The sequence below is a fragment of the Aspergillus sydowii genome (genome assembly GCF_001890705.1).
Source record: "Aspergillus sydowii CBS 593.65 unplaced genomic scaffold ASPSYscaffold_16, whole genome shotgun sequence".
NCBI lineage: Eukaryota > Fungi > Ascomycota > Eurotiomycetes > Eurotiales > Aspergillaceae > Aspergillus > Aspergillus sydowii.
The window spans coordinates 711,194-725,831 of NW_024467874.1; the positions used below are offsets into that span (position 1 = coordinate 711,194).

Sequence of the window (14,638 nt, forward strand, 5' to 3'; positions counted from 1 at the left end):
TAGGCTCTAGACGCCGGCTCTGGTCCAGGACTTATCATATTGTACACGGCATAAACCTCATATATATACTATATACATCTACTATATTAAACGCACCTCAGGCTATGAGGAACCACCAGGATGAGCAGTAGCACCACGCAGATACGCCTCGTGCTCGCGGCGCAGAGCAGCGGCTTCATTCGTCTCAAATGCAAAGTTCCAGAGACTCGCCAGGAGTTTCTTCGCTTCCGGTTCGTTCAGGGCATCTTTGGAGCTCTTGCGACCGACGTGCTGCATGACGCTTGGGGTGATGGCCCAGCGGATCTCGTCGCGGTCGTTCGCAAAGTCTTCCGTCAGCATGTCCACGTATCCGATTCTCCTTTCCTCGTACATGCTGATCAGGTCGGGCACGCGAGACTGAGGGAAGACAAAGGCCTGCGAACAGCAGCCAAACTTGGGCATCTCATGCACCCCAGCCGGGATGGGCCGCATGGTGACTCGACCGGAGGCAAAGTAGAGGCCGATGAGAAGAGGCGTAAAGACTCCGCACACCACCAGGACCAGGTCGTTTGGAAGCAAGGGACGTATCTTGGGCTGGTAATTCCTCGCACCCAGTAGGAGAAAGGCGACGCAGCCGACGGCGACGAGCGAGAAGAACAAGTATGTCGGCCACTCTTCAGAGTTCCAGCCGAGGAACTCTTCCGTGTAGAAGAGACGGAAATACAGCCCTAAAGAAGGCAGAGTCAGCCAGGGGTTAATATATAATGCATGCAAGGGCTGTTAAGACTCACAGGCCTCCGCCCCCTTTGCAGTCATCTGTTCTCGTATCGAGCGTAAAGCATCTCGCGTGCGGTGGTACCATCCGTCCATTGCCAGGACATCGTCTTCGAGCATGATCACATACTGCGCATTGACGGCTTCGCAGGCCTTCAGCAGATAGGTATAGTCAAACAGCGCCTTTTCGCGCCCGTCAAACCGGGCCTCGCTGGTCTCCAGGCTTCGGATGTGGTCGATATCGACGGTCGCATTGTCGTACAACAGGACCTGGTCGGGGACTCGACTGAGCCACGGCTCTGAGTACGCAGGGTGCTGCAAAGGGTCGGTATGGGCGATGAGGAGCAGCAGGTGCATGTCCGCACGCTCAGACTGGCTCAGGCCGTCCAGCAGCGAGCCCACCATGGTCTTGAAGTAGCGGGTGTTGTTGCGAGCGACGGTCGCAACGCCGACGCAGAAGGACGGGCTATCGGACGATCTCCATCGCCAGGACTCGCCGACGCCGTTTTCAACATCCTGGATGTACTGGTTTGCCTGGGCGGTGCGGACGGTGGAATAGGTGGGCGCGTAGCCGGTGGACTCCTGGAAGAAGCTGGAGGTCGGATCACGGAGCGAGTGATGGCGGGCAACGAACAGCAACGCCAGATACAGCAGCAAAAAGGCCGGCAGGAGGCGGCGAGTGTAGGAGCTGAGATCCAGCAGCAGCAGCTTGGGGCTCAGGAGGCCACGGCGCAGTCCGAGCCACTGGTACCGCATGGAGGAGAGCAGCGAGGCATGAAGCCGAAGAATTCAGGACTGCAGAGTGCAGACGAGAATGGGCGACAGCCTCGTGGACATTTCGCAGACCCTGACATGAGCGCTAGAGCATCGTTAGCCTCAGATTCGCTGCGACGTGGAGAGTCGCAGCCTGGAATGGGCATCAGGAATGGGAAACGGAGAGACCCGACAGGGCCTGGAGGAGGGCAGGAGTGGGCACTGGGCACGGGTGGACACGGCAGAGACAGCATGACTGGCTGGCCAATTCGGCAGATTGGGGGCCGTTCAGGGCAGAAGGAGCAGGATTGACGATGATTCCATCCATTCCAAGTCCATCCCTCAGCCTGGTGCTGCTTGGCAGTGAGCTCAAAACAGTAGTCTGTCGGGCAGGGCCGCGGTCGAACGACCAGGGCCAGGACGGAATACTGCACGTCTACGGAGTACAGAGGAGGGTAGGAGAGTACGAGAGTACTCAGGGAGAGTATGAGGAGGCACTCAGTACAGACAGTCTGATTTGACTGAGAGGCAGACTACTCCGTACAGAGTAAGGGACTGAGCCCTGTCCAGGGTCTCCACCCTGCATCCCTTGTGATCGACAGCAACACGCAACCAGCAACGATGATATCACCCGTTACCCGGGCTTGAACCAACGTCTCTGGGTGACTTACCGTGGATTTATTGGCAGGCTTAACGAGCACTTTCATCGAATGCCCCGTCCAACCCATCTCGAGATCTACAGGTCATGCAGAATAATGCTGATAATGCATAATGTATAAGGCAGAATCTGCAGACCCACTTAGTCACATGTTCTGTTGTGATTGGCGGGCAATCGAGGGGCAGCACGTGAGTCTGCATAATTCATTATTCTTATTCTTCATTCTCCGTTCTTATTGTTTACATTATTCCATTCTTTGTCGGTGTAGTATGCTATTGGCCTTTGCTTGTGGCATTTCTGAACTGGTGAATGTATTCTAACTGTATTCTAACTGTATCATAACTATTGCAACTATTACACTGTTACACCTGTATTAGAAGGCATTGTACCTGATCGAGTTCCCCGCCCGATCGATCTGACCCACAACACCAACGCAGCATCCCAATGACAACTGCAACTTATCCCGAACAATCAACAACTAACAACTCAAGTCAACTACATAAAGATGGCCCCCCACGAAGGCCTCGTCCACCCCAAGAAATATGACGTCAAGGACAGCAACGTCGAGCTGGTCGGCTCCGATCTCGACCACCGCGTCAAGCACGCCTCCGCCTTGACTGAGCCCGCCTGGAACAACGGCAAAGTCGGCCAGGAACCAGGCCTGTTGATCTGGCGCATCGAGAACTTTGAGGTCATCCCCTGGCCAAAGGAGAAGTACGGCGAATTCTTTGACGGCGACAGTTATATCGTCCTGCACTCGTACAAGGTGGGCGACAAGCTGGGCCACGATGTCTTCTTCTGGCTCGGGAACAACACCACCCAGGACGAAGCCGGCACTGCGGCCTACAAGACAGTCGAGCTTGATGAGTTCCTGCATGGCGCTGCTACCCAGCACCGTGAGGTCCAGGAGTATCCGTCCGAGGACTTTACCTCGCTTTTCCGCCGTATCACTATCCGTTCTGGCGGCGTTGACTCTGGATTCACCCACGTCCAAGAAGAGGCGCCCAAGGAGGTTACCACCTTGCTTCGCGTGTTCAAACACCCCGGTGCTGGCCGTATTGATTCCATCATCGTCTACGAAGTCGAGCCTACCTGGAAGAGTCTCGACGACGACGACGTCTTCATCTTGGACAAGGGCGAGAAGATCTGGGTCTGGCAGGGCAAGAACTGCAGCCCCATGGAAAAGGCAAAGTCGGCGCAGGTGGTGCACGATATGATCCTGGCCAAGCATGTCGACGTCGAAGTCTTGTCCCGCCATGAGTCACGGTCCAAGCTCATTGTCGACATGCTCGGCGGAAAGGATGTCCAGCAGACCACATTCAAGGCCCCTCGTCCAATCTCGCAGGCCAAGAGAGCTCGCGAAAGCGCAGGTTCTCCTTCTCGCAGGTTGTTCCGGTTGAGCGATGCCTCGGGCCAGCTTTCCTTTGACCTGGTCAAGGACGGAGGACGAGTGCGCAAGACAGACTTTGATGGCAACGACGTCTTCTTGTACGACGTTGGGAACCGACTCTGGGTCTGGCAGGGGCTCGGAGCAAGTGAGAGGGAGAAAGCCTCGTGGATCAGGGTCGCGCAGGCCTACGTTCGCCATCTCCAGAGCCAGGAGGACTCGGATGCTTATATGGTCCCCATATCTAAGGTTGTACAGGACTACGAGAGTCCCTCGTTCTTGAAGGCTATTGAGGTATAGTGCAGTTAGCTATCTCTATATCACAGCCCATCCCAACCAAATAAATGTCCATGTATATGAACTGTTATGTATTGTTGGAGAAAGACAAACTCGGTCAGACCATCTCTGTCTGGGCTGCCCGTCGACTTTCTCACCCAGAATCAGTCGCTGGCAGATTCTCGTCCAAGAGCGTAGACTGGACGTTTTACTCTGATATTTCCTCCACCGTTTCGGTGAGGCCCATCGCTCTGCTGAATATCCTTGTACATAGTTTACAACAACACCGACAAATGGGTCATCACTACACTGTGATGCCTTGAAATACGTGTATTACTGACCATCTTGATCTGTATTATTCGCCAAATTATATATATATTGAACGGAAATAAGCGTCTAAATATATATAAAATGCAAAAATATATATTGTTGGTTAATAGTCACCGCCTGCCGGATCCAGTAATTTGTCACCCCCGCATTGTCTGATTTCTGGTCTTCATTTTTCCTTCTCTTCATCTTCATCTTCACAATTCTCGTTATTTATCGTCTCCTTCACCCTTGACAGAGATGCACTGCTAGATGCCGCCTGTTAAGTTGTGGATGGCTCCCGGCCACTCCGTCGCTACTCCCTCTTTTTAGTCATCGTGCCAGCACGTCTAGCATCATGCTTGGGGACGCCGACCTGAAAGCCCTCGGTGGGAACCTCAAGTCCGTCTCAGACGAGAGCCAGAAACACCACGATGACCTGCAGAAGCTGCTTGGACAGTTCCAGTTCCTCCTCGACAGCTACAACCGCCTGAAGAGTGACTACGAGGAGGAGAAAGAGGGCCGAGAGAGATACAAGAGACTGGCGAAAACTCAGGTAAGCCTCCGCGATTATTCGATTTTTTACAAGAGAGTTTCTGACTCGACTGTTGCTTAGGAGCGGAATCCATTTGTACTTGTCCTTGTCGACGGCGACGGCTATCTGGTAGGATCAACTCCGTCGCACCACATACAACCTGCTCTGTCTCACCCTCAAACAGTTCAAGGACTACCTTATCAAAGCCGGCCATCAAGGCGGAGTGAAAGCGGCTCAGCTACTCAATGAATCTATCAAAGACCTTGTCCACGAGCGACTCGGAACCCAGGCGGATGAATGTCGGATCATGGTGCGCATCTACTCCAATATCTTGGGTCTGTCAAAGTCTCTGGCCCGCCTTGGTCTTGTCGGAAAAGAAGCACGGTCTTTTTCGATCTTTGCAGGGGGCTTTACTGCTGCCCAGGACTTGTTTGACTATGTGGATGCCGGGGACAAGAAGGAAGGGGCCGATTATAAAATCCGAGGTATTCCTGTGCATTTACCACGTCCACCGGAGTATTTCACTGACCTTTGCAGAAATGTTTCGCTTGTTTGCGGATAACAACCAGTGCAAGCATATATTCTTCGCTGGATGCCACGATACTGGCTATCTGTCCTTGCTGACGCCTTACCGCGGCAAGGCTGAACGTATCACATTGATCAAAGCGGCGTCATTCCACCATGATTTCAGCAGCCTCGAATTTGCGATACGAGAGCTCCCCTCTGTGTTCATGTCGACACAGGTTGGCGGAGGCCATGTCCCCCCATCTCCTACTGTCCCGTTGGGTGCTAAGATCTGCACCCATTACCAAAAGGTACTTTGTCCTCCTCCGCACAGCGGTGCTCTCTAACGTGTGCTGCTGCAACAGGGCATTTGTAAATACGGCAACCAGTGTACCAAAGTACACACAGGGCTAGGTCAACAGTTATCAAAATCAGTCGATAACACCTCGCCCGGAATATCATCTTACTATACCAAGGAGCCCCGGTTCGCCACCCGGGACCTGGAGTTCTACAGCAAAACACTTCCCTATATGGATACTCGGTCGCTGGAATTTATTGCAGTGAATAAGGACGGAGAGCGTATCGATACATATGTGCCCATGCCGTCGCAGGATAGCCGGGATACGTATGGACGACTTGCCAAAGCATGCAGACCATGCAACTACTATCACCTAGCGGGGGGCTGCGAGACCGAGAATTGCGAATATGGTCATACTCCGCTTGATTCCAACTCACTTAGTGTGATGAAATATATCCTGCGGCAGAATGCTTGCCCTAGAGGTGCTCGCTGTCGATCTCTAAAGTGCTATCTTGGCCATATCTGCCAAAAGGATGGCTGCAGGGGTACGAAGCCTTGCAAATTCAAACCCCATGCACACACTCTAGATGTTATGGTGGCGCGGTGGGATGACCCGATTGAACGACTTATTGAAGACTCGCCAGCGAGCGAGGCATCGGCAATTACGCACTCCATGGATGACTCGGGGTCTGTCGATGGGGTTGAAATAGAAAAGGCCTGTTAAAACAACCGAAACGACTGAACGACGTAACCACGGGTTGCTGTGGCGTTGTATTATGATCAGTCTCCCTGAAACCGCGGAAAATACCAGATCGACAGCCCCTTTCTGATTAACGGGACGGAAGGGGCGAACAGTGACAGACTGGAGAATTAGAGCAGACCGCTCACTAATGTATACACTGTATACACTATGTGTACACTAACAGTGTACGCAGGAGGCAATGCCTACACCCAACGTCTAGCATAATTAGGCAATGAGGCACCAGTATTACTGACAACCCAGTGTAGTTCGTAACCTTCTAAATCCCTCTGCTCCATTATATTACAAACATCCGAAAAGGCGACAACAGATTCTGTACTAAAACCGCGTATAGCTGGAGCGCTTTGGGGTCAAGCGCATCATAATGGCGTCTGTATCCTGCTCTGTGCCTCCAGGCCCGCTGGAGTGCGCGTTCCTGGCCCCGTATCGCTGCGACGAACCTCCAAAGACAGTGGCCAAGTGCCGCTTCGCAAACGGCTTCAGCGCCGGCACCGAAGCGCACAGGATGCCAGCGTTGACCTCCAGGTACGACCAGTAGAACTGCTCTGTGATTTCCCACGTATAGTCAGTGGCCGTGAGAGCCCCGAGCATTTGCACGGTACGCTGGATGGCGATGGCGCACACAAAGACACCGGAGGACATGATCAGGATGATGGAGATGCGCTGTGCGAGCCTCATGTTGAGCTTCATGATGATTGGAATCGGGAGCAAGAGCGTCATGACGTCCATGACAATGTTCAACACACTGAGGACCGTCATGATGGTTTGCGAGTCCATACAGCTGCCCCCCTCCATTAAATTGTACCAGTTCTTCCTGATGGGATTGCAGCGAAAGATGAACAGCAAGGTGTAGATGATCACATAGCAGGTTGCGGCGCCCATGAGCGAGAAGACGATGACGCGGAACCAACGCTGAGGCGAGAGACGGAGATAGAAGGCCAAGATGGAGAGCTTCGAGAGGATCACGGCCCAGGCGTAGACGATAGTGGCGACGAGAGTCCACTAGAGGAGTAAGTATGTTAGCACCGGCACCAGACTACGTCACGACAAGGGCAACTGACGATGTTGAGCCCGGGATAGTATTGCTCCATGGTAACGTCCCATATATGCAGCCCCACGCCGGTGCCCATGACTGAACATTGCACGAGTTAGTGAATATATGGACGTTGGAATATTGACCTCGGGGGAGACAAACTTCCGTACGAGACTGGAATCAGAACGATGGAGCATATTGCCGCGCAGCAGACGAATGCTGAAGCGGATAGTGTTAGCTGACGGCATCTTAGAGGCTGCTGCTGCACGTACCATCATCGAGCTGGAACTTGGCCTCTGTGAGGAAGAAGCGTGTATACAGGCGGAGGGCGACGACGGCCAGAGCGATGATGGCTGTGGTGATGGCACACGCGGCCATGTTGGGCTGGAGGGACTCACCCCCAAACCGCTGCTCGCCCGGCGGGGGCTCCATCACATACACCGTCGATGCCATGTTTTCCCTACTGGGCTGGCCCGGGGATAGACGATATACAGTATGCAGGCGGAATACAAAGGAAAGACCAAAAGAGCGTGGAGTATCTACGGAGTATCGACGGCGCACTTGAAGGATTTGCCTCGACTACTTTATATTGCTTCACTGAATCACCAAAGTCCCAAACAAGTCTCGGGACGACGGCCCCTGGGCCAGCGTTCTGGATACATCGAATTGTGATCCCTGCACATACAGTGGCTGTCAAATATCGATCGGCGCCGTTTAGCTGGATCCACTGGCTTATGGTTGTTGGGGTGAAGAAGAGCTGCCGGTAGGCTGTGTTCAAAGTCTTCAGGCCCCTGGCTGGGATGCCAGGATGCTCATGAAGCGCTGAAACTGATTGGGACTCATTTGGCTGACGGACCAGGGGGTTCCGGGGAGAGGGTATCAGGATTCGGCAAGGACCCAGTACCTCGGACTTCAAACAGTCCAAGAGCTGCTAAGCGAGGGCTTACTGCCGCTGCCAAGTATAATCCTGGTCTCTGGACCGGGGTGCTGTGACAGGTTGCCGCTATACTCCGTAAGCGTTCGCTGCTTGACACCGGGCCAGTTCGGGGAGGGATACGAAGACACACATCAGAGGCTGGACTTGTCACTTCAGGCACCCTGCTCGAGGCTCGTACTTTGGCGCCGGACAGGACGACGACGACAGGTCGCCGGCGGAGCACGGCCCCGGAGGCACAGGCTGATAGCTGCGGCGTGCATAGACCAAGCAGCTAGGAAGCCCTAACGGCGTGTAGTGCATCCTGGCCGTGCGCCATGAAACCACTCGACCCACGCCGCGTCCCAGGGACTCCACTGCCGAACGCCCAACTGGGCGGTTGACACGCCACCAGGACAGTACTTTGGCAGGCCGTGTCCAACTCCAACGGGAAGGAGTCCAACCCCCAAGCTGCGTGGAGCGCCATCGCTGAATCGCACGGGGGACGGGCCGGAGTGGCTGCGAGTCAGTCTCCTCCACCAAGGGCTGTGCAATTACTCATCTGGGGTCTTGGGGCCTTCTTGCTGTCCCTCATATACCGGAGCCACCTCCCTGGCCATTGAACTTTTAGACTGCGGTCAAAGAGTAACCATGGCCCTGGAAACGCTCCTTTCATTGTCCCCCGTGGCCCTCACGGCGGGCGTGGGATGCCTCGTCCTGGCATACTGGCTGGCGACGTATGTCCACCTCTACTGGTTCCATCCGCTCTCCAAATATCCTGGTCCACCGCTGGCAGCTGTCTCCGAGCTCTGGTATGCATCGGCGTGGACCGGCGGTTTTTGGAATCGCAAGATCCAGGAAGCCCACCAGCAGTACGGCGACATTGTACGCATCGCGCCCAACGAGCTCTCGTTCGCAACGGCGCAAGCCTTTCGCGACATCTACGGCGCCCCCTCGAAGACGCGCAAGCTGTTCCCCAAGTCCGATCGCTTCTACGACAACGGCCACCCGAATATTGCCTTTGTGCTCGACCCAGAGGAGCACGCGCGCCAGCATCGCATGTTCGCACCGCAGTTCCGACCCTCGGCCATCCGCACGCAGGAGCCCATCATCCATGACCATGTCGACCTCTGGGTGGACCAGATCACAGCCCGTGGCAGCAACGGCGCTGTCCCTCTCGATGTGTCCAAGTGGTTCGAGTGGCTGACGTTTGATATCATCGGAGAGCTCACCTTTGGCGAATCCTTTTATGCGACCCGGGATAACAAGAGCCACCCGTGGGTGTCTATCCTGCTGGATGCCACCTATAGCGGTTCCATCTTCAACCTGCGCAAGCGCCTGGCCTTTGTCGGCCCAATGCTGCGCTGGATGCCCTACATCTCCGCGACCGCCCGTGCAGCTGTCGAGTCCATCGCCCAGCACGGCGCAATGACGCTCGCAAAGACACGCAAGCGGATCGAAGTAGGCCCAGCGCACAGTAACGGCACCGGCAGTCGCGTCGCTGTTGATGATTTCCTCGAGCACGCCATTCGCGCAGGCGGCATGTCGGACACAGAGCTCGCCAACCAGGCCATGGTGATGCTGACAGCGGGCGCAGAGACCAGTGCGACCGCGTTGACAGCAGCACTATGGTATCTATCGCAGAAAGCACACGCCCACTGCCTGGAGCGACTCAAGACGGAGGTGCGGACTGCATTTGCCAGCCCGGCTGATGCCACCGGTGATGCGACCGCGCGCCTCCCGTACCTCAATGCCGTCCTAGAGGAGACAATGCGACTATTCCCCCCATCTCCAGTCGGTCCCCCGCGCGTCAGTCCTCCAGGAGGCGAAACCGTCGATGGCACATTTGTCCCAGGCGGCGTGTACGTGTCGGCCGACGTCTGGGCCATCCACCATGACGCACGCACAGTGGGAGAGCGCCCGGATAGCTTCGAGCCAGAGAGATGGTGCGATGGTCCGACAAAGCCTTATACAGTGCCGTTTAGCATCGGGCCGCGAATGTGCATAGGCGTCACCCTCGCGTGGGTCGAGATGCGTATTGCCCTGGCCAAGACGGTGCTTTCGTTTGACTGGGAGCTGGCAGAGGACAGCGTTGACTGGGTCGACGAGGCGAGGCTCAAGCAGTTATGGAAGAAGCCTCCGTTGATGCTGCGTTTCCGACCAGTGCGAGAGAGTGATTGATTCGTTATTCGTATGCACAGGGTTGAATAGTAATGTATATAAGAGGAGGTTATCTGCAACAAAACAGCAAGGATCGCTTTATTCTCAGCGTTCTTGGTTCAAATAAAATAAGCAAGTAAATAATAAATTACCAAGTAATAAGAAACAAACAATAGCCAACACAGGAGACTCAGTAGAGAGAGTTGGAAAGGCCCAGCCCGTTGGACCAGCAAGGACTGCTAACCACATGGTAGCCATGACTATGGACAGGGTCGTCTGATCGTCAGACCATGGATGAAAGCTCTTCTCCGCGGCACCCAGACACCGATGAGTGGAACTTGGATTCCTTTCCCTTGGTGGGAGGCCCGGAATCCGGCATTGACGCCACAGGGCAGGTCGTGACATCAGCGCAGTCTGAGCTATGGAAACATTCAACACACCCCCCGCTGCGTTTAAATAGTGACTCAAGCTGGAAGCAATAGTTGCCGAGTACAACCTGCTTCTATCTTGTTGAGAATGGCGCCTGTGACGCAAACAGATCGTGACCTTGACGGCGCGCCACCAAAGTATACGTCCAGTGGGAAAAGGCCCGAACATACGGAGCTGCCACCGTCACTACAGCGGATTGTAGCGCAGGCAGACGACGATGAGAGCATCTATGATGAATACTGGGCTAAAGAGTACGGATTTCCAATCTAGCTCTGATCTCCAGTATGGAAAGTATAGATAACAAGTTCAATTGCAGGTACAGTGAGCCTGTTCCAGTCGTGCGATATGCAGCATACACGTCAAGGCTTCGGACTCTCGCCCTTTCACTGCAGCGATATATCGCATACACTGCCAATATCAGCGATTCAGCACGTCCTATAGCCAACCCTTACATACTAACCGGAGCACATGCGGTCTCCTGGGGGTACATTCTATGGGATGCTATTCACGAGAGTCGCAAGGCATCCCACAAAATACCACAACTTGTATGAACATGGTCTGCGTTATGAACTAGAGAAAGATGCTAATAAATCAAAGGACGCGAATGCCCCACCGGCTCACCCCCGAGTGGCTGCTCTATCAAAGGACTATCGCCTTGTCGGCGTCCAACGCATTTTATTCCACAGTCTAGCCAGCATGGCCCTCCCTGCCGCCACAATCCAGGGCGTTATGAAGTGTACAAGCTGGATGATGAAGGATGTGAAGAATGTACGTCTTCGGACGACTGGCACACTGGGCCTTGGTTTATCTGTAATACCATTCTGTCCATATATCTTCGACAGGCCAGTGGCAAAAGCACTGGATTGGGCTTTTTCCAAAGCAATTTGATAATTAGGCTCATGAACTGAGCGTCACGCATGTAAATAGGAGTTTTCTGGAGCTTCGCAAGATTTATTTTAACATTGACTTCATCATCATTCCCCTAGCATATCTGCGAGAACATGAGCTTGGCTCAGCTCCAGATCCTTGGTGGCAGTCATCAGCACCAGCTCTCCTCTGTGGTGAAGATCCTGAAGGTGCTTGAAAGCCTTCGCGGGCTCCTCCTCGTTGAGTTCCTCTCTATACCGACTAGCGAACTCATCGTACTTGTCTGGGTCATGCGCGTACCAATGCCGTAGCTCTGTTGATGGAGCGACTGTCTTTAGCCACTCGTCCCACGGTGCTTCGTCTTTGCGTTGACCGCGAGGCCAGATCCTGTCCACCAGCACCGTCCTGCCGGTGTTTGGTCGGCCATCTTTGACATGCAATATTTCGATGTCGTGCTTGTGGGGTGCCATTCTTGGTTATGTAGCGTTTCCGTAGACAGAGAAATCATTGAAAAAAAGTGGGTTGCTAGGCTGAATATCAGTCCGCGGAGTTCTTTAAATAATAGTCCAGTCCCGACTGGAGACTGTAGACCCAGCGGTTGGAACCGGAAAGCAGATAGGGTCATGACGCATCCCATTTGATCTGATGGTCAATTTTCGTGGCCTGAGTGAACCCGTAATTGGCCATTCAATCATAAATTGGTAAACAATCTGGCGTGGCGGGTGCCATGCCAGGAAATGTACTTCGCCTAGAGGTCTGCGCCATGGTATATACTGGCGAGGATACTTATGGACCCATGCGCATGTCCATGATGAAGAAATGCAGAGGTTGGCTACTAATATGTATTTGTTCTCTATTGTGGGATACATAAATATATACATACCGTAGATCATATCATACAAACTCAACACCAGATCAAGACCACCGTATTATGCATTGCTGTTACACGAGAAGCTGTTGCTGGACGCATCGTCATGAATAGCCTTGCCGGAGACGTAGACTCCAAGACCGCACTACAAAGACCGTCAGTTTGCAGTTTAAGTACTTTTGAATATTAGTTAACTCACTATGCAGCCACCGATCAGAACAACTAGCACGTTGATGATGGTGAGGCAGATCTTCCTGGGGGACGAAAACCACTTGCCCCAGTTGAGGTGCAGCCAGTATACACCAGACAGTCCATAACTGAACCAACTGGCGAAAAGGGAGCTCTGTAGAGGAGGTTAGTCAAGGACAGCAATGGCGCGGTAGTAGAGCTTACAATCAGACTGAGCAGGTCGCTGAACACCGGGATGGCATCGGCAATGATCCAAGCGATGATCCAGCAGGTCAACGCAATGCCCACCCAGGATCCAATCGAGAACAGATCACGGCGGTGCATTCGGTCTGTCCCACGGAAGAGACGGACGTAGATGTACTTGAGACCGACGTGGCCATTGACAACACCGGCTCCGATGATCTGGAGTTGTTAATATCAATAACCCTAACAGTATGAGGCTGACATACCGTAGGGATCGCGATACCGTAGGCGACCTTCTTTAGGACCGGCCCTGCTGAGCCCAGAGCAGGCGACTCGACAGATTGGCCTGCATAGTAGTAAATGACAACGGCTGCAACGGTGTAAAAGATGATCTCGAATGTCTGCAGCAGATATAGAGCCTTGGGGAAGTCCCGAGGCTCCCTCATCTCAGCGAGGAGACCAAAAAAGGCCACATGAGCGCAGTAAGCAAAGACGATGTTGGTCACCGCGGTGAAGGCATGGAACAGATCAGTATCTACAGTGGCCTTGATGGTAGTGTATCCCTTTCCCTGGACACCAACACCAATCATGGTAATTATGACAGCAGTGAAGATACTGACAAAGGCTGGCAGCAGTCAGCATCACCCTTTACAGTTCGGGGCGATTTGCAACATACACAGGCAGGAAATGTAGGTCATGTTCTTCATAGTACGAGGAAGGGAGCAGACCATGCAAATGACAAACCCTACAGTAGTGAACACCATCGTGCAGGTGCCGTGTTCTGTCACGGTGTTCATCATGACGCTGAATGTCAGGATGTGGCTACCCATGATGAAGATGGAGAACAGCAGCTGGCCAATGCCAAAAAGCTCACGTCCGAATGCCCCCATCAGGACCTCGCCAGCATCGGCAAGGTTCTGGATGTGAGGATAGCGGTGGTGGAACTCCGCAATGACCAACCCGGTATAGGTGGCAAGCAGGCCCAGGCCGACAATCAAAATGATGGCCCTGCAGGATGGCGGTTAACTTGCATACTGGCATCTTTGCTCGGAGCACTTACGGCGCAAGACCCAGCTGGGCAAGGGTTGCTGGCAGTGACAGCACACCAAGAGAAACAGACTCCGCAATCATGACTAGATGATATCCATTAGATAACGTCCTAGGACTTGCTGTTCCGTGATAGTTACTTACACATCCCAGTTTGCCTATGGATTTAATTAGCAAGAGACCCGATATACCAAAAGAACGACATGCTCTAAACTCACCACCACTCCATAGTCTTGTACTTGACTTCAGCGTTGGATTCATCGCCAAACGCATCCGCGTAGCGCGGCGCGGTGGCCTTCTCGTCCTCGGGGCTCTCCATCCATCCTGGCTCCGAGTCTGCGGGAGCAGGGAATTGGTTCACGCCGTCGATGCTCATTTGGACAGATACAATGCAGGTGTTGGACGGGAGTCAAGACGGGAGTCAGGTCAGGAGATGCCTGTCCTGGAACCTGTGGGAGAAAAATTCTCTCGCGTGGCCCTGGGTGGGACTCGGGGCAGCGAACCCCGCGAGTCAGTCATTACAGGCAGATGGATACGACGGTCAGTGGACAGTGCAGTGGACAGTGGACACAGATGGACATACAAAGTAGACGGCTAGACGAGGAAAAATTCAAGCCTTCTGGGGCCCACAGAATACCCACAGCCAAGAACACCCGCGAATCGGCATTTTGGCTCACGCATATTAAGTAACAAAAATGGCGAGAGTTCCACTGGATCCA

The 14,638-nt window shown here is 53.7% G+C and overlaps 8 protein-coding genes across 8 annotated transcripts; 4 read left to right on the forward strand and 4 right to left on the reverse strand.

Annotated features, from left to right (window-relative positions):
• Positions 1–102: 102 nt before the first annotated feature.
• Positions 103–1,760, reverse strand: ASPSYDRAFT_62182 (uncharacterized protein; the record flags this gene model as incomplete). The annotated part of the gene is made up of 3 exons (XM_040850083.1): positions 103–707; positions 771–1,441; positions 1,600–1,760. 3 exons carry the CDS (start codon positions 1,758–1,760, stop codon positions 103–105), a joined length of 1,437 nt encoding a protein of 478 aa, XP_040697408.1.
• A 909-nt stretch (positions 1,761–2,669) lies between these two features.
• ASPSYDRAFT_94804 (gelsolin family protein) lies at positions 2,670–3,851 on the forward strand (the record flags this gene model as incomplete). The annotated part of the gene is made up of 1 exon (XM_040853028.1): positions 2,670–3,851. The coding sequence occupies one exon, from the start codon at positions 2,670–2,672 to the stop codon at positions 3,849–3,851; it is 1,182 nt and encodes a 393-aa protein (XP_040697409.1).
• Positions 3,852–4,491: 640 nt separating this feature from the next.
• Positions 4,492–6,194, forward strand: ASPSYDRAFT_162809 (uncharacterized protein; the record flags this gene model as incomplete). Its single annotated transcript, XM_040843109.1, has 5 exons — positions 4,492–4,689; positions 4,750–4,797; positions 4,853–5,153; positions 5,206–5,483; positions 5,538–6,194. The coding sequence occupies 5 exons, from the start codon at positions 4,492–4,494 to the stop codon at positions 6,192–6,194; spliced, it is 1,482 nt and encodes a 493-aa protein (XP_040697410.1).
• A 354-nt stretch (positions 6,195–6,548) lies between these two features.
• ASPSYDRAFT_212606 (uncharacterized protein) lies at positions 6,549–7,716 on the reverse strand (the record flags this gene model as incomplete). The annotated part of the gene is made up of 4 exons (XM_040844045.1): positions 6,549–7,232; positions 7,292–7,362; positions 7,426–7,482; positions 7,536–7,716. The coding sequence occupies 4 exons, from the start codon at positions 7,714–7,716 to the stop codon at positions 6,549–6,551; spliced, it is 993 nt and encodes a 330-aa protein (XP_040697411.1).
• A 1,111-nt stretch (positions 7,717–8,827) lies between these two features.
• Positions 8,828–10,357, forward strand: ASPSYDRAFT_212609 (cytochrome P450; the record flags this gene model as incomplete). The annotated part of the gene is made up of 1 exon (XM_040844046.1): positions 8,828–10,357. One exon carries the CDS (start codon positions 8,828–8,830, stop codon positions 10,355–10,357), a length of 1,530 nt encoding a protein of 509 aa, XP_040697412.1.
• Positions 10,358–10,812: 455 nt separating this feature from the next.
• ASPSYDRAFT_51083 (mitochondrial fission process 1 family protein) lies at positions 10,813–11,809 on the forward strand. The gene is made up of 3 exons (XM_040848221.1): positions 10,813–11,016; positions 11,082–11,310; positions 11,363–11,809. The coding sequence occupies exons 1-3, from the start codon at positions 10,853–10,855 to the stop codon at positions 11,651–11,653; spliced, it is 684 nt and encodes a 227-aa protein (XP_040697413.1). The 5' UTR covers positions 10,813–10,852; the 3' UTR covers positions 11,654–11,809.
• ASPSYDRAFT_73059 (DUF488 domain-containing protein) lies at positions 11,740–12,102 on the reverse strand (the record flags this gene model as incomplete). The annotated part of the gene is made up of 1 exon (XM_040850688.1): positions 11,740–12,102. One exon carries the CDS (start codon positions 12,100–12,102, stop codon positions 11,740–11,742), a length of 363 nt encoding a protein of 120 aa, XP_040697414.1.
• A 459-nt stretch (positions 12,103–12,561) lies between these two features.
• ASPSYDRAFT_162848 (uncharacterized protein) lies at positions 12,562–14,295 on the reverse strand (the record flags this gene model as incomplete). Its single annotated transcript, XM_040843111.1, has 8 exons — positions 12,562–12,645; positions 12,700–12,843; positions 12,894–13,091; positions 13,139–13,497; positions 13,549–13,880; positions 13,933–14,005; positions 14,064–14,077; positions 14,138–14,295. The coding sequence occupies 8 exons, from the start codon at positions 14,293–14,295 to the stop codon at positions 12,562–12,564; spliced, it is 1,362 nt and encodes a 453-aa protein (XP_040697415.1).
• Positions 14,296–14,638: the final 343 nt, after the last annotated feature.